The following is a 23,410-nucleotide window of genomic DNA, read 5'->3' as shown; positions in this document are numbered from 1 at the left end:
TGCCTCTCAGTGGGGGCTGAGTGAGATTTTTTTGGAATCCATCAGGGGCACCATACACACTCACTTTGGGCCCCAGGAAATCACAATCCTCCTGTTTCCCTGGCAAAGCGGCAGGAAAGGGGTGATGAAGAAAGAAGAACAAGCATGTTGGGCGTGTGGGGGACACAGTGGTTTAAGCAATGGTTTATGACGTGGAAGCCTGCTGAGCCTGTAGTGCCGTGGCCAGGAGCGTGGGAGGGAGTGTGGCACACCTGGTCTCCCCTAAGACACAGCCACGCCCTCCCAAGTCAGGCCCCCTTCTCTGTTCAGGTCTCCATCTCCGAGGGCACAGCCCTGACTGCCTCAGAACTTACTGTTTTGCAAAGACAAACACTTTATTTTTCATGATAGGAGCTGTAGCGGAGTATATGGGGGCCTCTGTCAGCCCCCAGGCTGGGACTGGGCCCTGTGACCTTGAGAACCTCATCTCACATTCTGCAGACTTTGGCGGCAGGGCAGTGCTCGACCACCGGCTGGGTGGGCTGGTCTCAGCCTCTCCTGCAGGCCCAGGGCTGAAATCATAACCATCAGGCCCAACCTTGGCCAAAGATAATGCAGCTTTGGCAGGGCTGGCCGCTGGGAGGGGGCAGGCACTTGCTCCTCGTAGAGCAAGAGTGGGCTTCTTCCCTGACCCTCCCTTCCACTCTGGTAGTGTGGTTTCCTTAGGAACTCAGGCCTGCGGGAGAAATGGTTCCAGCTTCTGGAGGCTGGGTGGGGGTGGGGGTGGGGGTGGGAAAGAGCCCAGCTCCTCAAAGCCTCTTAGGGAAGCGGCCTCCTTGCATTCTTGACTCTCTGCTGCCCCCGTGTGGCTGTGAGGTTGGTTGAAGCCACATAGCAGTAGAGGGGCGTGTGTGTGTGTGTGTGTGTGTGTGTGTGTGTGTGTGTGTGTGTGTGTGTGTGTGTTGGAGCATGGGTTGGGGGAGGGCTCAGCAAGACAGGAGCTGAGGCAGAATCACAGAGAGATGGCCCTTATCTCTACTCCCACCGCCTAATATGCAACATTAGGGCAGCTACGATACCAGCTTTGGAATATTCGCCTATCAAGAAATGGAAAGAAGCTGGGCGCGGTGGCTCGTGCCTGTAATCCCAGCACTTTGGGAGGCCGAAGCAGGTGGATTACTTGAGGTCAGGAGTTCAAGACCAGCCTGGCCAACATGGTGAAACCCCATCTCTACTAAAAATACAAAATTAGCCGGGTGAGTGGCACATGCCTGTAATCCCAGCTACTTAGGAGCCTGAGGCAGGAGAATTGCTTGAACCTGGGAGGTGGAGGTTGCAGTGAGCCTAGATCGCACCACTGCAGTCCAGCCTGGGTGACAATGAGACTCCGTTTCAAAAAAAAAAAAAGAAGTGGAAAGAAAAGATGGGGTGATACTCATCGGCAAGGGGGTGCAGGACAGCTGGGTCTCCTCTGACCAAGGGGGCAAGTTCCCCCTGCTGAGCTGCCCGAAATACCATACCCAGCTTGGCCTGCAGCATCCTGGCTGGGTGGACCCAAAAAGCCACCCAGAAAGTGGGAAAAGGAACAGAGGAACAGATATGGAAGGAAATAGAGTCTATCCATTCCCGTTTTGTAGTCAATCCTTGACCATCACTGGCTGCAAGCCAGATACCCCGTGGGTCAACGCCAGGCACCTGAAACAGGGGCTGCAGGTCTCTCGCTCAGACTATTGTGTTGGCAGAGCCCAGGTCGATAGGGTCAGAGGGTTCTTGGAGGTTATTTTCATGCAGGGGTCTTCAGATGTGGGCATGCTTCAGAATCATGCAGGAGGGTGTTCAAATGCCCACCAGCATCTGAGAACAGCTGATCTTGTCTATTGGTCTCCTTCTGTGGTTGAGGAAACTGAGGCCTGGGGGGTCTGGATGATGGTGACTGCTGAAGGCCATAGCAGGTTCAAGGGTGTCAACTTTATACCAATCCCCCTAGTCCCACAGATTGGTCTGTCAATATGGCCACAAGCCACACCCATTCAGGGGGTGGAGGGGGGCTCCTTGGTGAATCCCTGGAGGTGTTGGGAAGGTGCACAGGCAGCCTCTCCCCTACATCCTTTCTGCATCCTGCAGCAGAGCAGTCACCAGGCTGATGACCTGCGAGGCTGGCTGGACCGTGTCATACTCCGCAAATAGGTGGCACACGTTCTCCTGAGGCTCTGTCTGGCTCTTGGCCACAAACCCAAAGATCCTGGTGGGGGAGGGCAGTCTGAGTGAGGGGTGGGACCCAGGGAGGCATCAGGCTGGTGGGAATGGGGTAGTGGGGGGCCCTCAGCTTGCACCTCATTCCTCCCTGCTCCTCCCTTAGCCAATTGGCTCCAGCACCTCCTTAAGATGGGGCTCCCTGAGGAACAAGGTGCCTCTCCTGTCAGACTGGGAGATTTCCAAGTTCAAGCTCTGGGTTTCGTTTGTTTTGAGTGGGGGCTCCTTGAGGACAGGACCTGTGCATTTCCCATTAGAGTGGAAGCTCCCTGAGGGCAAAGATGCATCTTGATCATCAGACTGGGACATTCCAATAGCTTGAGGCTTCCTGAAGTTAGAGCCTGTACCTCTTGCAGAAGATTGAGGGCTCCCAGGCTCATGTCGCCCCTATCAGCCCAGAGGCTCTGAGGGCAGTGAAAGTCTTTCCCATCAGATGCAAGCTCCCTGAGGACCACGGCCTGTGCCCTCATTAACACCTTGGACTATTAAAGTCAGAATGGGGCCTCTTTCCTTCTCTAGTTCCCTCCCCATGTTGGGTTTGGGGCCCTGAGACAGGGACTCCTCTTTGGTAACAGAGTAGACAGGAAGGCCTTACCAGGAGGGCTTGCAGTACTTCTGCCACCTGTAGGAAAAGAACACGATACCGAGTAATGAGGCTTTGCTCCATGCCACAGGACCCTGAAGGAGCCGCAGGACTGGCCAGCTGTGTCCCCGCCCCAGCACACCCCACCCGACCCTCATTCTGTCACCCTGACCCCTTGAGGTTCACAAGCTCCCTCTGGGATCCCAGTCCCAGAGTCGTCAGGACACCTTGGTGGGCAGCTGGGCCCTGGACGGCCTTCTTAGTTTGGCCCAGCCTTGAACTTACTTCCGTTGCTCAGGGTCCATACCACAGAAGCGGAGGGTAGTGAGGGGGTAATGGCGCCGGAAAAACACCCTAGGAGGAGGTGGGGAGAGAAGGGAAGTGATGAGAACCTGTCCCAGTGTCACCCTGCCTCCAGCATCTCTTGTTCCCCCCAAGCTCAGGTGCCCTGTCCTCCAAGAAGTCTCTGGGTTAGACCTCGATGACCGCTACGGCTTTTCCCACTGGGGGACCCTGGTGCCCTGCTCCTGCCTCTCTCCTCTCATGGGACTTGCCTGCCTATGTCTTACACTCTGGGGTTTTGTTTCATACCCCTACCATGCCATTTAACTTTTTTTTTGTCCCCTAACTTTTTGAGGACACGAATTACATCTTGGTCATCTCTTGTTTCTGCCTGTGAAGTGCTCAGCCCTGGATCAGGCTCCTGTTAGACTGTGAGATCCCGAGCCTGGGGAAGGAACGATCTCATTTCTCTCCGGGTTCCAGTGGTTAGCCAGAGTCTGGCCTAAGGAAGATGTTCCATCAATGGGTGCAGACATAATCAGCACCCATGAATACTAGTTAACTCCATTTTCCTTCTTTTTTTTTTTTTTTTTTTTTGAGGTGGTGTTTCACTCTGTCACCTAGGCTGGAGTGCAGTGGGGTGATCTCAGGTCACTGCACCCTCCACCTCCTGGGTTCAAGCGATTCTCCTGCCTCAGCCTCCCAAGTAGCTGGGATTACAGGTGTGCGCCACCACACCTGGCTAATTTTGTATATTTGGTAGAGACGAGATTTCACCATGTTGACCAGGCTGGTCTCGAACTCCTGACCTCAGGTGATCCACCCGCCTCGGCCTCCCAAAGTGCTGGGATTACAAGCATGAACCACCACGCCCGGCCCCCGTTAACTCCATTTTCATCAAGTCACGATGAACTGGGGCTTTGGCAGTGGATTGAGGCCTGGAGGAGGCAGGGAAGTTGCCTGGAGTCACTCAGCACATCCCTGGCCCCGCTGGGTCATCCAGGACCCTGAACTCGACCTTCATCCCTGATCCGCGAATGTCCCGGCTACCCTCTCCAGCTCTACGCCGCCAGTCCCGCAGCCCGAGGGCAAGGGAAGGCCCTTACTTCCTCTGGACATCCGTCAGGGTGATGCCCTGCTCTGTGACTTTGAAGTGGACCACGGTGGGCGTGGGGAGGACGTCCCTCTCAAAGGTGGTGGAGATGGCCTTCTGCACGGCCAGGGCTCCGGTCAGGGTCTCCACGCTCACTGAGCTCAGGTACAGGGTGTGGCAGCCTGTGGGAGGCAGACACTGTGCTGGGCCACTGACCCAGGCCCAGGGGAGGGGGTGAGTCTCCTGTTCAGGAATCCAGTGGAGCTCCTCTTAGGGCCACCCAACAGGAAGTGGGTGTGTAGGTGATCACAGTCTGAGGCCAACCCCAGAGGGCTTTGGGATCTTCTGTGGCTTTGCATCGCCCTGGCCCCTGGCCCTCCAGCATGGGGCAGGGGAGGGGAAGTTGCCCTGTGTGTAGGGGGGCCCAGGAAAACATCCTTCTGTCCACACTCAATGACTGCCCTCCTCCCCACACCTCTACCCTCAAGGTCTTGGCTCATTGGCGACAGTAGGGACAGAAGACAAGAATGGGGAGGGAAGCCGTTCGTGCTCCGGGCATAGAGCAGGAGCTGTCACTGAGACAAGTGCCGATGTGTGCTGGCCTCTGGGAGTGTGGGTTAGGGACCTTTCCCCTGGTGAAGGCTCGAGGACTCAAACCTGACACCCCATAGAGGATCCCAAACCTGGAAACAGCTCCAGGGCAGGCTCCTCAGACCCAGAGAGACTCTAGCACATGTGCACGTGCCCGTGTGCGTGCCGGAGAGACTGCAAGTTCTGCCACCCCACCACCCCCAACCCACCCCACTTCCCTGCTGGCCTCTCATCTTGTTTTACAGGGGTGACCGGAGGGGGGGGAGTGGCACCTTGTTAAAGATGCACAAATGAAGCTGAGATGGGAAACACGTGTGGGCCTGTGCGTGTGTGCGTGCATGCGTGCGTGTGGGCAGGGTCGGGAGGTGCCCTCTTGGGGCACAGCCAAGCTTGGCGTCTCCCGTCCTGTACCACTCACCTGCAGATTTCCTCTGGCAGGAGGCTGGGCTGTCTGTAGAGTCCGAGGCCCCATCTGCACCTCCCAGTTCTGAGCCAAGGCAAAGAAACAGGCCCCCCAAAGGGGCGGGGGTGGAGTGAATGGACCCCTCTCACAGGAACAGACCTCATGAATCCCTTTGAAGATCTCCCACCTCCACCCCCATCTCCAGGAAATGACTCAAACCAGGTGTGATTACCGTAATTAGGCAAACAGGCCACTTTGGGCTCCCTAAATGCTTAGTTTGCAACCCTTTTGATCTCTTCTTCCCCTCCTCGCCCCCCTACCTCTTAGATGGCTGCCATGATCTTGTCCTCACAGGCCCCTGACCTTCTCACTTCTTTTGGACCCCGTCCCAACCCCTGACCTGTCTTTGCAGAAAGCGAGGAGGCTCTCACCAACGCTCCTCTGGGGCTCCCCTGCGCCGATGCCCTTCTCAAGCTTCTCCTGCATACCCCTGAGATGATCTGTTCCATCTGAGCTGTCCCCCTACCTGGCTGTACGCTCTGGATAGGGCATGTTGATCTGAGTTCAAAGTCTGACTCTGCGGGCCTTTGGGCAAATTACTTAACATCTAGAACCGAACCCTTCCCTTCCCTTCCCTTCCTTTCTCTTTCTTTCTTTCTTTCTTTCTTTCTTTCTTTCTTTTTTTTTTTTTTTTTTTTTGATGAAGTCTCGCTCTGTTGCCCAGGCTAGAGTGCAGTGGCGCAATCTTGACTCACTGCAACCTCTGCCTCCCGGGCTCAAGTGATTCTCCTGCCTCAGCCTCCCAAGTAGCTGGGATTACAGGCGCCCACCACCACGTCCGGCTAATTTTTTGTATTTTTAGTAGAGACAGAGTTTCACCATGTTGGTCAGGCTGGTCTTGAACTCCTGACCTCAAGTGATCCACCTGCCTCGGCCTCCCAAAGTGCTGGGATTACAGGCATGAGTCACTGCGTCCAGCCCTTATTTTCTTATCTGTGAAATGGGGATGATAACAGCAAAGTCTGCTTCACAAGCTTGTAGTGAAGCATGAATGGGTGAGTGAGCGCTCAACAAATATTGGACCCAGAAAGAGAAAAGCTCTCCCAACTATTTGATTTAGGCTCTTTCCTCCTCTCAAAGCAGGCTGCTATTTATCCAACATCCATTCTATGCCAGGCATTGCGCTAAGAGCCTTGCTCGAGCTATCTCATTTAGTCTGCACAGCAATCCTATAAGTAGGTACCATGATGATTGTCCCCATTTTATAGATGAGGAAACTGAGGCTTAGAGAGGTCAACATTCTTAAATTTTCATAGCTAGGAGGTGGAGATGTTGAGCGACTCCAGTACACACAGTTTTAACCGTGACACTAAAATAATCCACCAACAAGGTAGAAATGAACCCCATTTCTAGTAAGAACAAACAGGTCCCCCTCCTTGGCATTCCCTCTTTGGGGCCCAGACCCACCTCTCTGCGGGATGGTGAGTTTGCAGGGCAGGGCCAGGGCCATGATGGAATGCTGGCACACGAAGGCAGAGAGGCTCCCTGAAAGGAAGCAAGCAGCCCTGCATGAGTAGAGTTTCCCTAGCCCACCCCACAGTTCAGAACAGAGACTTCGCTGGTCCCCCATCCCTGGGGAGCCTGGAGGCTGGGGAATCTCACCAAAGTAGGGCTCCTCATCGGCTCCTTTGAGATGCACTCCTTTGGCAGAAGACTTGATGAGGAAGTGTCGAATAAGGTCATTGCTGTCCTCGCCTGGATAGAGAAAGAAGAAAGTGCATTCGGATAGAATTCCACCTTGTGGCTGGGCGCGGTGGCTCACGCCTATAATCCCAGCACTTTGGGGGGCTGAGGCGGGTGGATCACTTGAGGTCAGGAGTTCGACATCAGCCTGACTGACGTGGTAAAACCCCGTCTCTATTAAAGATTTAAAAAAAAAAAAGAAAAAAAAAAAAAGCCGGGCGTGGTTCACATGCCTGTAGTCCCAGCTACTCGGGAGGCTGAGGCAGGAGAATCGCTTGAACCTGGGAGGCAGAGGTTGCAGTGAGCCAAGATTGTGTCACTGCACTCCAGCCTGGGTGACAGAGTGAGACTCTGTCTCACCGGAAAAAAAAAAAAAAAAAATGCCACCTTGTCCATCCCCCTGCCTCTCACTCCCACAGAGGAGGTGCCAACACATCTGCTCAATGACTGCAGCCACACCCTCTTCAGAAAACCTTTCTCTTCTTCTTCTTTTTTTGGGGGTGGGGTGGGGAAACCTTTCTGTTGCTCAAGAGTTAACAGGGATATTTTTGTTGTTGTTAGACATTGTTCTGCTCTGTCTCTCAGGCTGGAAGTGCAGTGTGATCTTAGCTTATTTGCCTCAACCTCCTGGGCTTAAGGAATCCTCCCACCTCAGCTTCCTGAGTAGCTGGGACTACAGGCGTGCCCCACCACGTCTGGCTAATTCTTCTGTAGAGACAAGGTCTCACTGTTTTGCTCAGGCTGGTCTCAACTCCTGAGCTCAAGTGGTTCTCCTGCCTGGGCCTCTCAAAATGTTGAGATTACAGGTGTGAGACACAGAGAGGCCTAGGGAATTTTTTTTTTTAAATTTATTATTATTTTTTTAGACAGGGTCTTATTCTTTGGTCCAGGCAGGAGTGCAGTGGTGTGATCATGGCTCACTGCAGCCTCAAAGACCTCCTGGGTTCAAGCGATTCTCCTGCTTCAGCCTCCCAAGTACCTGGGACTACAGGTGTGCTCCACCACACCTGGGTAATTTTTGTAGAGACAGGGTTTTGCTATGTTGCTCAAGCTGGTCTCAGACTCCTGGGCTCAAGCAATCATCCTGCCTTGGCCTCCCAAAGTGCTGGGATTACTGGCGTGAGCCACTGTGCCTGGCAAGGACACTTCTTAATTATTGTATAGATAAATGTTGACTCTTCGCTCTGGTTTCTGTCTCCTCCTGCCCACCAGGTCATCTTTGCTGGAGCCACGCTGGCCCCGGGCGTGGCAGGGGGGCGGGGGGCTGGGGGAGGCGAACAATGACCTTCTGACTCCTTTCCACCAATCCACAGCGTTCTCCTCAGTCTGGGTTCATTGCCTCTTGCAAGGCGTCCTTTATAAGCAACACCCTCCTCAGAGGTCACTTTCTTATTGTGACAGTGAGGCGTACTGTCAAGAACACAAGGCTGGGTGTTTCATCCTCCCTTTATCACTTAATTGCTCTGGGGTCATTAAGTAACTCTGGGAGCCTCCGTTACCTCATCCATTAAATAAGAAGGTGCAATCCTGGGGTTTGAGTGAGGCCTATGACCCAGGTACTTTGCGTTGTAATCATATTTTCGTCTGTCTCCCTGGTGAGGTGGCGTCTGGGTCTGATTCCTCTGTATCCCTGCAGCCTCACACAGTGCCTGGTGTGTGGCGGATGCCCCGTGGATGTTTGCTATCAAATGAGCGTGGGAGACCACAGGAAAGCATGTGATAAGAGCTATCACACACACGTGTGCTGAGCTCATACACACATGGGGTAAGCTATCACCCGTGAGATAAGCTAGCTACGCGTGTAATCACACATTAGGTTCCCTGGAAATGAATCCAGTTTGACTCCAAAAAGAGCAGCCTAGGGGGGGCTGGGACCCTCCTCGCAGGGAACTGGGGGCGGGGCTCGGGAAGGCAGAAGCACTCAGGCTTGCTGTGAAAGGCATTTTTCAGGGTGCCTTGGGGCTGGAGGGCATTGGAGAGAATACTGGAGTGGACACTTCTCCTAGGTGCTGTTTTAAGACTGGTGCCATGTCACCCTGAAAGCTAATGCCAGAGCCAGGACTGGAAGCTACCACACCCCGCTGCCTCCGTGAGACCTTGAGTGAGCACAGAGACAGATGCATACCTGGTCGATTCTGGGCAGATGGGGGAACCTCCTGGACCTTCAGGGCCAGGCCGAAGGAGCCTCGGTATGAAGAGCTGTCCCTTATGACAAAAGCCCCTGGCCCCTCCTTCCTCAGCAGCTCGATTGCTGGAACAATCCTTGAGTCAGAGACGGACACCGCCCCACCTGGACACCCTCTGTCCCCCTCTGTCCCCCGTAACAGAGCAGATGTTACAGAGTCACCTTTTGTCCCCAGGAAGTTCTTTCTACTGTCAAATCTCCACCACTCTTGCTGTGGTTCCTACTTCCTTGGGAGATCATGAGGTCAGCAGGACATCCCCCTCCCCTGCTTCCCTGGACCCACTATTTGCCATTCCTTAACTGTAACCCAGGGCCCTGCCTGATGCAAAGTGCAAGACCCAGATCCGATTCTGGGGTCGCTCATGCTTCCTTTTACCTTGCTCTCGGGTGATGTTTGGCTTAAACCAGTATTTAGATGTGTCCATCACGAACTTCATGGTGGGCTGCATGTCCCTGGTGGGACCTGGAGACAGACAGAGAAGGGGGACCCTGTAGGCTGGACAGATGGGAGCTGAGGGATGTTCACCAGAGAAGGCTGGAGACCCTTCCCTATTCTATTGCTCCAAGGTCTCATTCGACCACCATCCCAGACCCTAACTCCATTGTATCTCCAAACTGCCTATGAGAGGGAAAATCAAACAGAAGGATGCCAGGGTTTGGTGCATCTAGAACTCAGAAGTGCCCTTGTATCCTTGGTAATGAATAAAAAAATGAATAGATACAACCTTAGTTTAAGGAGAAATGGCTTCTCAAATCTAGTGTTGAGTCCCCTGGTGAGGACTGAAATAAGAGATAAACAAGGAATTCTCAGATGCTTCATGTTTGATATCACATTCTCCTCCATCTTCATAATCTTAAGAATTCCTTAGGGGAATATTCCGCTTGGAAAAGAAAATGGCAGAAAACGTGAAGGAGAGGAAAATAGCAGATCCGGGCAGAAAAACATGCCCCTGGGAGGTGGGAGGCTGGGTCTTGACTCTGATATGGGATAACCGAAGCTCAGAGGGAACCAAGTGGACTAAACAACTTCTGAGGGTCTTTAATGTTCCAGTTGCCTATGAAATTAAAATGAATGTTGTTTTGAGAATATTTTGCAGAATTTGAGAAGATCTGGGGGTACAGTTAGTGATAGTATGGGACCAAAGCAGGATGGGAATATCACTAGGCTAAGTAAATGTACTCTTTGAGATGCCAAAATGGCCATTTCTCTGGGTCCCTAAGGCAGAGAGCAGTAGCTGTCAACCTTGGCGGCTTGAAAAGGAGTGTTGTGACCAGTTATTCTCAAGTAACTCATTAAAAAAAAGTACTGAAATCTGCAACTGATTCGTCCTAGGAAATCGATCACGGCAGATGCAAAGGCATGCTGGAAGTGTCATTTTCTCCTGCTTGCCTCCACATGGCTTTGTGCGTGGGACTGAGCAGTGGGCTATAGTAAACATTTCACCCCACTCCCCCAGAGTTGCCTTGATGCCTGTGAATGTCAGGGCCAAGTGGGGGCTGAGAAGCCCTCTGATGGCCGAGGGAGGGGGAACAGGGGGTTGGCAGGGGACTCTGCTCATGGGAGAGGCATCCAGAGGGTGCTAGAGCTTAGCTTCTGTGTTTACTGCCGTAGATTCTGGTTGATTTTGTTCTCCTTGGACGCCTGTGGTCTCAGACTCCGGGAAGGAGGGTGTTTGCTGTTTTGTGGTTTTCAGCTGTCTGAACTGGAATGCATTGTCTCTATTGCCCCATCCACCCCCTCTGCGTTCTCGTCATCCATGAACGTCAGAGTCAGAACTGACTCGCCCTCTTGCTCTCCTTAAGTTAGTCATCAAGCACATCCTGAGGGTCGCCTGGCTCTGTCCTCTCTCCTCCATCCCCACTGCCCCACCCCGGTTCAGGCCCCTGCTATTCGTTGAGCTGCCAGGGTGATCCATTGAGTGTGCACCTCTGACCCCATCACTTTTCTGTGTGAGGCTCACTGATGGTACCCCATTGCTTAAAAGGCAAATTCCATTTTTCTTTTCTTTTTTTTTTTTTAGTTTGGCATTGAAGGCCTTTCACAATCTGGCTTCAAATTACTCTCAATGACTTGAACCTGCACCCAACATTCCGGCATTTCCTGAACATGCCATGTGCTTCCACACCTTCCCGACTGTGGACTCCCTGCTCTCTCTGCTGGGCAAGCCTTTCCTCTCCTTCTCTGGCCACAAACTTCTGATCCACTTCACAGATCCAGCTCGGATGTCGCTTCCTCTATTCTCCAGACTGAAAGAATCATTCCTTCTACTTTGGCCCATATGATTGAGAATATCTCTTTACCTCCACATTTATCCTACCCTACTGTGAGGATTTGTGTTTGTCTCTTTCTAAACTGTGTCCCTTTGTGCGTCCTCGCTACCTGGCATAGTACCAGACACACAATAGTTGCTCAATAAATGTGTTGACTGGCTGTTGCAGAAACCTACTGGCACTTTATCTATTCCCCCAAGCCAAACCTTACATTGCTTGAAATATTGGTTTACAACGTACCCTCTGGGCATGTGGTGAAGGGGGCATCTGACAGGGTCTGGCTGTGGCTCCTGGTGGCTGGACAGGGGTTGCTGGGAGAAGCAGCTCCAGGTCGAACAGAGCTCTGGTGTCCTGGGCTCCGCTGGGGTGGAGAAGACCCTGGTTCTGGGCAGCCGTTGATCAGCACAATGGGTATGTCCACCATGGAGTTGGTGATGGATGGGGGGCAGCTGCTGGCATGTTCTTTGGCCAGTGGTGGACAGTGGGGTGCTCTGGGTTGGCCCATGGTTAGGGTGGGGTTTCTGGGAGCCTGGAAGTCACTGGGTCTCATACACAGGGACACTGAGCCAAGGCTGTGGAGGCTGGAGGAAGAGCTGGCTGGACTTTCCAAGGATCTGGAAGATGACTGATGACTGGAGTTGCTGGAGTGCAGGAGGGACTGGCTGCTGCAGCAGGAGAGTCAGAAAGGTTGTTAGGGCAGCAGGTGGCTCAGGGGCTAGAGCCAGGCTCTGGATCTGGTGATCTGGGTTCCCGTGGCTTTGGCTAAATAGAACACTGCATACCCCACCCCGTACAGCCCACAGCAAAGTGCACCCCCACCTAATCCTTAAGGGATGGTAAGGATACAGAAATGTCCCTGGATGGTAGGGTCTTTGGTCATTTAAAGTAGCCGATGAGCTGACCCCTGCAGGCTTTGGGCATAGGCTGGCCCCCATTCCGTCTGCCTTCCCAGCCAGGTCGTTGTGACTGAGCTGTCGGATCAGGATTTCCCCAGGCCCCCATGACTCCCAGGAGCCGTGCAGATGGGCTGGACCTACGCTGGACCACAACGTGGCTGATGCAGAGGGAACTCCCCAGCTGCAGGAGGAGGCCAGCTTCACATCCAGCCAGACTTCTCCCTGAACTCAGAGGCCTGTGCCAGTGGGCATGGCTGTGGAATCCCCAGCCTCTGTGCCAGGGACTGCCTTGGCCAGTGGCTTTGGAGGTGGAGTGGGAAGCAGAGTCCTGTGGTTCAGTCTTCCTGGGGCAGAATGGGTGTGCATGTGCCTGCAGTTCTGCTGTGAGGTCTATAGAGAATTGACCTGGGATGATTGTAAGCGATGCCCAGGCAGGGCATTCCCTTTTGGTTTTGGTGCATGCCCAGATTTTGCTCAGAGTAGGGTGCCTTTCAATGATTTTAGGGGATGTGTGTGTGTGTATGCCTGTGTGTGTATGCGTGTGCAATGTTAGAAGCTACAGAACCTACCTTCCAAACATGTAGCTGACATCAGACGCTGGGCTGGCTGATACCACGGAGATCCTGCTGGCCCGCTGTGGGGCCAGGCCTCCCAGCCGCTTCTCCAGTCTTGGAGAAGCCACCAGTGGGGAGCCCAAGCCATGGGGGCTCAAGGCTTTGCTCCCCATGCAAGGGATTGAGATACTGGGGGAATTTGGGGGTTGAGGGGAGAGACCCTCTGAGGGGGGCAGAGGGCGCTGGTGCCCCCTGCCCTGGTTCCCAGAGAAGATGAGGCTCTCACTGCTGCTTCGTGTCTCTCGGGGGACGTCTCTGGAAAGGAGGAGGCCACCACTGCGAGGGGAGCCGAAGGGTGGGGTGACAGAGGGGCTGGAGCAGCGTTGGGGGCCATCATGGCACCTTGATCTGGCGGAGGTCACCTCGATGTACTTTATGTCTTTGGGGGAGAAAAGCAGAGCATTGGTGAAACACAGGAGCCTGGACTCATAAAACAGAAAGGCTGGAAGTGTCCTCAAGGCCATTCTGTCCCCTCTTTTATAGAGATGAGGAAACTAAGGCGCAGAGAGGAGAGCCCAACTCCATCTTCAGGGCCCAGTTCCAAAGTCACCCTTCCTGTGACAACTTCTCTTGGGTGAGGAGATGCCGTAGAGGACCGAGGCCTTGGAATCAGACAGACCCAGGCTTCAGATCTGGCTCTGCTACTTATTCTCTGAGAGAGTTTGGCCAAAAGACTTCACCACCCAGGGTCTCAGTTTCCACACCTGTAAAGCGGGGCAACTGCATCCAGCCTCTTGTTGTTACAAAAAGGATGAAGTGACACTTGTGCAGGCAGCACAGCACTGTTCTTGGCACAGAGCAGGTGCTTAAAAATTGGGCAACCCTCCCCTTTGTCTGTGCCCTTTTCCTAGGTTGAAATGGCCACTTGATGGGTTGTACCAGTGATACTTTCTGATGCCTCTGCTACTCAAGGTGTGTGAAAGTGGTTTCTCTGAGGCTGGGCGCGGTGGCTCACATCTGGAGTCCCAGCACTTTGGGAGGCCGAGGCGGGTGGATCACCTGAGGTCAGCAGTTCAAGACCAGCCTGGCCAACATGGCGAACACCATCTCTACCAAAACTACAAAAATTAGCCGTGCGCCTGTAATCCCAGCTACTTGGGAGGCTGAACACGAGAATCGCTTGAACCGGGGAGACAGAGGTTGCAGTGAGCCGAGATTGTGCCACTGCACTCCAGCCTGGGTGACAAGAGTGAAACTCCATGTCCAAAAAAAAAAAAAAAAAAACCAACACAAAACGAAGTGATATTTCTGTACCTGCAATGAAAGCAGGGATTCTCAAGCTTGGTTACACACTAGACTCACCCCAGGCTGCGCCTCCTGCCAATTAGATTAAACTCTCAAGGGTGTTAACCCAGGCCTCAGTTTTGTTTGTTTTCCAGTTTTTCAGGTGAGTGCAGTAGACCATGAATGGCCCAGCAGGACCATATCACCTGGGCTCCACCCCTACGGAAACATAATCTGCATTTTAGCGAGGCCACCCAGGGCATGTGAATATGCAGTGGAGTTTGAGAACCCTGCTTTGGAGCAGGCACTCCCTGAGCGCAGGGCTTGCTGCATTCTTGAGCTATGGATCTCCCGGGGGATCGTAACTGGTACACAGGGATCACCCAACACACCCCAGGCTGCCGACTCACTTCAGCGCCCTTTCCACTCCCCGGTCGGGGCACCCGGGACTCTTGGGATTCTGAGGCCTCGTTCCTCTCCCGAGGTCAGCCTAGGAGTGGGCTGCTCTGCTGTTCTCCCTATGGTGAGGATGAACACTCTTCCTCCTGACCTGGGGGAGGGGAATTGTCCTTGGTCTTGTTCCAGCAAAGCTGGAGGAAGGTGGGGGTTAATGAGCTGCTCTTTTCTGAAGAGTGTGAGTCTTGCCTCTGGCTTCCTGGCATGGAGGCTGGGGAAATTGGGGAGAACGTGCACCCTCAGCTCCCACCTGCCCGGGGCCCTGGCACATGTACTGTTCCTCCCCGTTACGACTGTGGAGCCCCAGCCTGCCCCAGCCCGCTCCAGGGTAGGGCCATCTGGCCCTGCTCACGGTTACTGCCTCTGTCTGAGCCTGCTTGGGCCACACGGAGGGGGTGGGGAGTTACATCAGATGAGCAAGGGCTGGCAGCTGACCGGGGCTTGCTGCTCAGCGGGTGGAGGAAGAGCCTGGCTTTGTAGCAAAACAAACCTGGGGTGAGTCCTGGCTTTGCTGCTTTTCAGCCAAGGGCATTGTGTAACTTTCTGACCCTCTCTGAGCCTCTGTTTCCTTATCTGCAAAGTGAGGATCTGAAACCAGTCTTCCAAGGCTGTGATGAGGATGAAATACGATAGCCTGGAGCCCGGCCCATGGTGAGGCTCAAGAGAGGAGCCTTTCCTACCTGCCTGCTTTTTGGGGGCAGTATTGGCCAAATGGAACCCTCTTTCTGGCTAAGGTTGGGGATCTCTCTGCTTAGAAAGATGACTGCAAGGTGAGACTCTTTGGGGGACTGTATGGTGGGCTCCGGAAGAAAAGAGATCTTGGAATGGGCTGGATTCTTCTGGAAGGCTGGAAAGCACAACTTCAATTTTTATAGGACTTTATAGTGTTTATACCCATAATCTCCTCTGAACCTCGTAACAGCCCTTGAGCAGGCAGGCATTATTTTTTACAGAGGAGGAAACTGAGGCTTGGAGAAGAGTGGGGATGGAGCTAACACTTAGTGTACAACCATGTTTCATAGAGACTGGTCTTTATTGGGTGCAATGTGCCAGGACCACTACGAACACATTGCTTGTATTAGCTCTTTTAACCCTCGTGACAACTCTATTGAAGTAGGGAATATTATTAACGCCCATATAACAGATGGGAAATCTGGAAGGCTCAGAAAGGTGAAGTGAGTTATCTGATGCTGCACAGCCAGGGAGCGTTGCTAAGCTCTGTTTAGGGACTGCTTCTTCCAGGATGAGCCCTGCTCCAAGGCCTTGCCCCGTGAGAAGGTGCTTGGCTGCTTTGGGGAGGATCTCTTGGTCTGGTGAAGCTCTGGGCTCCCTACTCCAGTCTGGGTCATCTAAACATCCACCGGGGACCTTGCTGGGAGTGCTGAGTAAGGAGAGTGGGAGGGGAGGGAGCAGCCCCGTGCTCACCTCCCGTGGCTGTCCCAAGGTGGGTGTAGCTGGGGGAGTGGGGCGGGGGCCTCCACCCACCGCAGGGGTGCAGTCGCTGTTTACTGGCCTGTGGGGCAAGTCTGAGCAGTGCTGGGTGGATGCCGGCACCAGCCCCAGGCAGGTGGGTGAGTGGAGGGAGGGCATGTAGGTGAGGGGTGGAGAGACAGTTATTAAACCCCCTTCATTTGGGCTGGTAAACAGCCTTGTCTGGCAGAAATTACTGGAAAATGAAAGTGGGGGCCTGTTCCAAAGATGGGGTGAGGGACATTGGAGAGGATAAAGGAAGGGATATGGTGTTTGCTTCTAGGAACCACATTCCCTGTGGGATGGGGGCCCCCAGGACGAGTTTAAAGGAAGGCAGGAGCAGGGAACCTGGGGAAGGTTTGTGAAGCGCCCAGGAGGATAGGTCTCAGAAGAGGAGCCTGCAGGCTGCCTCCAACCTGATGAATTCTGTGATGCCCCAGAGGGCAGAAGCCTAGACTTTAGAAAGAGAGAAAGGGCAGTGGCCTATGGAGCCCAGAAGGCTGGGGTTTGAGGCCTGACCTGTTTCTCCCTGGCTGTGTGACTGTGAGCCATCACACACCCACCCTGAGCCTCAGTTTCCTCATCTGTAACAGGAGGTTTCCACTATTTCCTTCAAAAGCCAGACACTGGGATCATGGATTACGTGGACTCTTTTTTTTTTTTTGAGACAGGGTCTCACTCTTGCCCAGGCTGGACTGCAGTGGCAGGATCTTGGCTCACTGCAGCCTCCACCTCCCAGGCTAAAGTGATTCTTCCACCTCATCCTCCCAGGTAGATGGGATGACAGGTTCGTGCCATCACACCCAACTAATTTTTGTATTTTTAGTAGAGACGGGTTTTCGCCACGTTGGCCAGGCTGGTACATGGAATAGTTTTTTTTTTTTAAATTCTGGGCTGGGTGACATGGCTCACGCCTGTATTCCCAGAACTTTGGGAAGCTGAGGAAGGAGGATCACTTGAGGTAGGCTGGGCAACATGGCGAGACTCTGTCTCTACAAAAAGTTTAAAGATTACTGGGTTGGCAGGGCGTGGTGGCTCACACCTGTAATCCCAGCACTTTGGGAGGCCAAGGTGGGTGAATCACTGAGGTGGGCGAGGTCAAGAGTTCAAGACCAGCCTGGCCAACATGGTGAAACCCCGTTTCTACTAAAAATACAAAAAAATTAGCTGGGCATGGTGGTGGGCACCTGTAATCCCTGCTATTCGAGAGTCTGAGGTATGAGAATCGCTTGAACCCTGGGAGGCAGAGACTCCATCACCCACCCAAAAAAAAAAAAAAAAAAGAGATTAGCTGGGCATGGTGACATGTGCCTGTAGTCCCAGCTACTGGGGATGCTGAGGTGGGAGAATTGCTTGAGTCCAGGCATTGAAGGCTGCAGTGAGCTACGATCACACTACTGCACTCCAGCCTGGGCAACACAACGAGACCCTGTCTCAAAAAAATATATGTATATATATTAGGGGAAATGTCAATATAGAATTGCCAATGTTTAATTTTAAAAATTTCCACGTTAGGACGAAGAGGAACAGTAAACATCTCCTAGCACGGTAATGTCAGAGTTCTTTCCTTGAACAGCCCAAAAGTAGGAAGGATGAGATTGTAAAATGGCAGGGGATCCTCCACTCTGAATACATTTAGAGGTAAGAGAACTCACCACAATGCTCAGAGCTGTACGCTGCCATGGGCCAGTGAGAGCTTTGTCACCAGCAGTAGGGTCTGCGGGGAGGATTTTGGGCGCAGGTGCCTGCTATTCTTAGTGATGGTGGAAAACTTCTCAATGGGGAGCTGACCTGGCTGGGCTGTCTTAGGAGGCAGTGAACTCCCAGGCATTGCAGGTGTCCAGGCAGAGGTTAGAGGAAGGGATTTTTTTTTTTCTCCATCAGAAGGGGCCAGGGCAGTGAGGCAGCTTCCTCAGGACCTTCTGGCCACTGCCTGCCTTACATTCCCTGTTCCCCAGAGTTGGGTGGACACATGTTCACAACGGTATGTGGTGCCCGGGGCATCTGTGGATATGGACCCATGCCATCAGCCCTAAGCTGACCATGAGCCCCTTCCGTGGAGGAAGGGCCCAGTTGTCACCAACCCTCACCCAACATGTGTGGATGTTCCACAGGGACTGGTTTTGCCCCACCTGGCCTTGGATATGTGGAACTCCTGTCCTGGGGCATGAATGGTAAAAGCCTGGGCTTACTCCTGCCAACAGTAATTAGGCCCAAGACGCCTTTCCTGCAGTGACGTGCCCATGACTGGCCTTAAGAAACAGGAAGACCCTTGAGGGACAGTTTCTTTAACAGGCCTGGCAGGCAATGCTTGGCGAAAGGGGGCAGAGCAGGCAGGAGCCCAGGAGCCCAGGAACCCGGGGTGCCAGAGGGCGTGGGTGTTGGGCTGGCCTCCACCTCAGAGCCCAAACCTACCCTGGGGCTAGCCCGACGTGCAACCCCAATGTTTAATAAAAACAGCTACGATTTAGAATAGCGTATAGTGTGCCAGGATTTGTGATAAGCAGCCAACAAATGTAATTTTTTTAATCCCCATAACACCCTTTGAGGTAAGAACTCTCATTATCTCCATTTCTCGGGTGAGGAATCCGTGACACAAAGCGGTGAAGCAAGCAGCTTGTGAAAGCTCTGCCTGACGCCAGCCATTAGGCTAGACTGGCTCCTTACTCAACCCCAGCAACCCCAGCTTTCTCATTTGCGAAACGGAGATAAAATATTCGGCCGGACTCACGCCTGTAATCCCAGTAATTTGGGAGGGCGAGGTGGGTGGATCACTTGAGCTCAGGAGTTCGAGGCCAGTCTGGTCAACATGGTGAAACCCTGTCTCTACTGAAAATACAAAAATTAGCTGGGCCTGGTGGCAGGTGCCTGTAGTCCCAGTTACTGGGAAGGCTGAGGCAGGAGAATGGCATGAACCTGGGAGGTGGAGGTTGTAGTGAGCCGAGATCGTGCTGTTGCACTCCAGCCTGGGTGACAGCGAGACTCCATTGAAAAAAAAAATCAGCTCAGGGAGTGGATTGAGAGGATTGAAGATTCCACATAAAGTGCTCAACACAGTGCCTGATATATAATATGTGTCCAGTAAGTGGAATATCTTATGGCTCCTATCTCTAATCCTAATCATGCACCCCCTTACCCTTGCTGGTAGTTTAAAGCCTTGGAGGCCTCAGTCTTCCAACCTGTCTAATGCGCCTGCTCCTTGACCCTCATCAAGAGCTTCCTTGAAACTCTTTGTTCAGGAAACTGAAGCCAGATGTAGGAATTTCCAGGTTCCTTTGGACTCGGTGGTGCCCTGGAATTGGCTTGTATCGGCTGGTTAAGAGCTGATTGTTAAATTTTCAGGATTTTGTCCAGCTGGTTACTAAACCCAGCCATTGAGTAATTACATTATGTACACTTACAATGAAATAACTTCCATTAAAAACAAAGGTAATAAATACTCAAAATTCATCACATCCCAATTATTTTACAACAATGTCTCCCCACCCTCCTTATTATTGTCTGTGCTGTCAGGGTTATTGACCATCTGTCGTGTCGGTGTAGTGGCAAGGCTGTGTAACAGCCTGCTACTCCACGTGTCTCCAGCTCCTCATTCAGTGACATCATGTTGGCAGCTTGAAACTGGCCAGAGGGGGAGAATTTACACTGTGGAAATGGGCAGAAGCTTCAAATCAGCTCCCTCTGCCCCTGCTCCCCAACCAGGGAGCCAGGGAAACATTCACCAGCATACCACTGCTTGAACGCTACTGGGTCCTTATCCTACCATTTCCAGTGTGGGCCTCTCCGGAAAGATACCCCCCTAAACAAGGACAGAGGTCCAGATAGCAATCCTACCAACATTTCAGGGGGGGCCCCAGGTGAGGCTCTGAAGTGAGACACCCTAGGACAGCAGGGGTCAGGGATCCACATTTACTGAGCTCTTCCTTATGGGCATGGTACTGCACAAAACACTTTCTATAGAAGCTTATTTGAGTCCTCATAAAATCATAGAAAATTGGTATCTATCACTTTCCAAACTCAGAAAGCAAATAGAATTGGCTGGTGAGGGAAACTTGTATTTATCCCTTTTGTGTAGCATAGAAAACAGAGGGGTTAGTAACTTGGTTAGGTTTGCACAGTATCTCCCAACAGGACAGGGTCCCCTTCTCTGTACATAGGAAAGTCCTTCTTCCTCATAAGGTCTGGCGCCAAGCCCTGCTCCTAGTACTGTGCCCCAAATCCTTACCCAAGGCTTCAGGTTCCTCCTTCTTTCTCACTGACATGGTGCTCTGGGCCAGCTCAGCCCGGGGGCCCCCAGTCCCTTGGGGAAGCAGCTGGAAGGTGGGGTCTAGTTCCAGGATCATCTGATTGAGGCTCTCCAGTGAGAAGTCAATGTAGGAGTCAAGGTCTTCCGGGGTTCCCAAGACCTGCTCGCCAGGGGATGGCAGGAAGCAGGTGGCTTTGGCCTCCGCCTGTGGGGCTTGCTGCAGTCGGTCAGGGGGCCCCATGCAGGGCACGGGGGCCATCAGGGCCTGGGCTCCCCAGCCTTCCGTGGTGTAGTAAGAACACTGGGGCGGCAGGCTGGGGCTGGGTGCTGGGTGCAGGGTCCTCCTGGGCTCGTCACAAGGTGCCAAGCTGACAGCATGGCCTCCTGCCAGCAGTGGGCTGGACATCACCTGGGACGTGGTGGGGATGGTGACCTCTGCGGTTTACCTCTGGTTTTCAACCAGCCTCACTGACATCCCAGAGATCTCACTTGCCAACCAGAAGCTCCCAGGACCTGAAAGAGTCCAAGAGTGGGAATGGAGTAACTTCTGTAGGTGAAGCCCCTGCCTCCCCACCCTCCATACAAGAGTTAATTTATTCATTCATTTAAAAGCATGGATGCTGGAGCCAGACGACCTGGGTTTGCAGCCTGGCTCCACCACCTACTAGCTGTATAACCTTGGGCAAGTTAATTGACTTCTCTGTGCCTCAGTTCCCTTGTCTATAAAACAAGTTAATATTTGTAATGTGCTTAGAACAGTGCCTGGCACAAAACAAGCCCATTATGTAAGTGATCATTAAATAAAGTAACTTCAGGCCAGGTGCGGTGGCTCAAGCCTGTAATCCCAGCACTTTGGGAGGCCGAGACGGGCGGATCACGAGGTCAGGAGATCGAGACCATCCTGGCTAACACAGTGAAACCCCGTCTCTACTAAAAAACACAAAAAACTAGCCGGGCGAGGTGGCGGGCGCCTGTAGTCCCAGCTACTCGGGAGGCTGAGGCAGGAGAATGGCGTAAACCCGGGAGGTGGAGCTTGCAGTGAGCTGAGATCCAGCCACTGCACTCCAGCCTGGGTGACAGAGCGAGACTCTGTCTCCAAAATAAATAAATAAATAAATAAAGTTCCTTCAGTAGCTGTTTACGGAATATCTACTACATCCCAGGTGTGTTTATTAAGTAAATACTACTTAATGTTTACTGAGTAATTATCCACATAAGCGCTGGTATTTTTATATAAAGCCTTTAAAAATCCTCATCACAACTGTATAAGGTAGGTACTATTATCCCATTTTACAGGGAGAGAACTAAGGCACAGAAAGGTAGGTAACTTGCCCAAGGGTCACACTGCCAACAAGTGTCAGAGAAGGACTGGGCCCCCGGCTGCCTGATGTCCGAGTGCCTGCACTTGGGCCAGCTGGTGAAACAGACAAGTAAGCGAGCGAACAACTGTAAGCAGTGTCATGAGGAGGAGAGGAGGGACAGTGGACTTTCCTAGTTTAGTGGGGGAGGTTAGGGAGGCCTTCCTGGAGGAAGGGACATGCAAAGGGAGATAAGCAGGAAAAGCAAGAGGTAGCTGTGGAAGATGGGTAGGGATGAGGAGGCAGAGAGGAAGGTTTAAAGTAGAGGGGATGGGCTGGGCACGATGGCTCACACCTGTAATTCCAGCACTTTGGGAGTCTGAGGTGGGCTGATCCCTTGAGGTCAGGAGTTTGAGACCAGCCTGGCGAACATGATGAAACCCCATCTCTACTAAAAATATAAAAATTAGCTGGCATGATGGCACGTGCCTGTAATTCCAGCTACTCAGGAGGCTGGGGCAGGAGGATTGCTTGAAGCTGGGAGGCAGAGGTTGCAGTGAGCCAAGATAGAGCCAATGCACTGTAGCCTGGGCGACAGAGCGAGACTCTGTCTCTAAATAAACATCAAATAACTACATAAATAAAACAAATAAATAAATAAAGTAGAGGGGACCATTTGTGCAAAAGTCTGGCCAGCAGGGAAACTCACAAGACACTATTGAGCACCTGAGTAACAGGGCACCTGGGGTGGATAGAGGAGATGGGGCGGGGGAGGCAGGCTGGCCAGATCCCGCAGGGCCTTGCAGGCTGGGCTCAGACTGCCAGCTCAACCCTGAGGGGCAACAGAGAGCCTCTGAAAAGTTTTGAGCTGGGGAGTGACATCATCAGATGCTATTCATTTCCTTGGGGCTCATTTGGGAAAGAGATGTCCCAACCTCTTCATTTTCCTGACTGTGAAAAGTCTTTTCCATTGTCTAACCTTAATGCCACATGCTAGTTTCTTGTAGGTGGGGCTTGGTAAGGAGGTAAGAGGTTCTGGGACTGAGGCTGCCAAGAAAACTGTACAGAGCTGCAGTGTGCTGGTTGCACTTCCATTGCGTGCTCTGAGCTTTGCTGCCTGTCCTCAGCCCCCACCAACACCCCCCGACTCTTTTTCTTCTCATTGCCAAGACACCTCCTTTACATCCTGCTTTGGAGTCAGACTTTAGCACTGGAAAAGGTATCTGGGACTAGCCTGGGAGAAGAGAAAATGGACTCAGGGATCCGAAGATTTAGATTTGACTTCTAGCTCAAATAGCTCCTTATGGTATGACTCTGACCCTGAGTTTTCTCATCTGTGAGATGGGAGTGAGAATTCCTGCCCTGCACCCTCCCAGAGAGTTATGGCACCAGTGAGGTGCTCCTTGTGAAGGTAGTTAGGCAATTCTAAATAGTACTTAGAAAGAAGGACTTACGGAGTATAACAGCCTCATTAACAGTAGCTTCCATTTATTGAGCGCTGACCATGTGCCACGTAGTTTACAGATGAGTTACATTTGGGAACTCAATTCTCTCACAGCTGGAGGAAGTACTGCACCCTATTGTCAGTCCTCTTGATTTTTTTTTTCTTGAGACAGGGTCTTGCTCTGTTGCCCAGGCTAGAGTACAGTGGCACAGTCATGGCTCACTGCAGCCTTGATCTCCTGCGGCTCAAGTGATTCTACCCTCCTGAGTGGCCGGGACTACAGGCTTGTGCCCTACACCCCGCGAATTTTTTGTAGAAAGAGGGTCTCACTTTGTTGCCCAGGCTGGTCTTGAACTCCTGGGCTCAAGTGCTCCTCCTT

At 52.6% G+C, this 23,410-nt stretch overlaps 1 protein-coding gene across 1 annotated transcript; it reads right to left on the bottom strand.

Moving 5' to 3' along the window:
- Positions 1-355: 355 nt before the first annotated feature.
- TNS4 (tensin 4) lies at positions 356-20,698 on the bottom strand. Its single transcript, XM_037992991.2, has 12 exons — positions 20,269-20,698; positions 12,849-13,272; positions 11,624-12,048; positions 9,489-9,575; positions 9,053-9,178; positions 6,847-6,939; positions 6,652-6,729; positions 5,200-5,268; positions 4,204-4,372; positions 3,101-3,169; positions 2,828-2,854; positions 356-2,221 (listed from the first exon to the last, which is right to left on the bottom strand). The coding sequence occupies exons 1-12, from the start codon at positions 20,693-20,695 to the stop codon at positions 2,080-2,082; spliced, it is 2,136 nt and encodes a 711-aa protein (XP_037848919.2). The 5' UTR covers positions 20,696-20,698; the 3' UTR covers positions 356-2,079.
- Positions 20,699-23,410: the final 2,712 nt, after the last annotated feature.

This window comes from Chlorocebus sabaeus, chromosome 16, assembly GCF_047675955.1.
Source record: "Chlorocebus sabaeus isolate Y175 chromosome 16, mChlSab1.0.hap1, whole genome shotgun sequence".
NCBI lineage: Eukaryota > Metazoa > Chordata > Mammalia > Primates > Cercopithecidae > Chlorocebus > Chlorocebus sabaeus.
This window is presented reverse-complemented; position numbering and strand designations above follow the sequence as displayed.

What these genes read in the sequence shown, in the direction of transcription:
- TNS4 (XM_037992991.2), bottom strand. Translation starts at nt 20,695, where the DNA reads ATGTCCAGCCCACTGCTGGCAGGAGGCCATGCTGTCAGCTTGGCACCT. An exon ending in ATGGACCCTGAGCAACGGAA is followed by an intron (nt 2,855 to 3,100) that starts GTAAGTTCAAGG and finishes CTTTTCCTACAG; the next exon opens with GTGGCAGAAGTACTGCAAGC. An exon ending in AAGTACTGCAAGCCCTCCTG is followed by an intron (nt 2,222 to 2,827) that starts GTAAGGCCTTCC and finishes CTCCCCCACCAG; the next exon opens with GATCTTTGGGTTTGTGGCCA.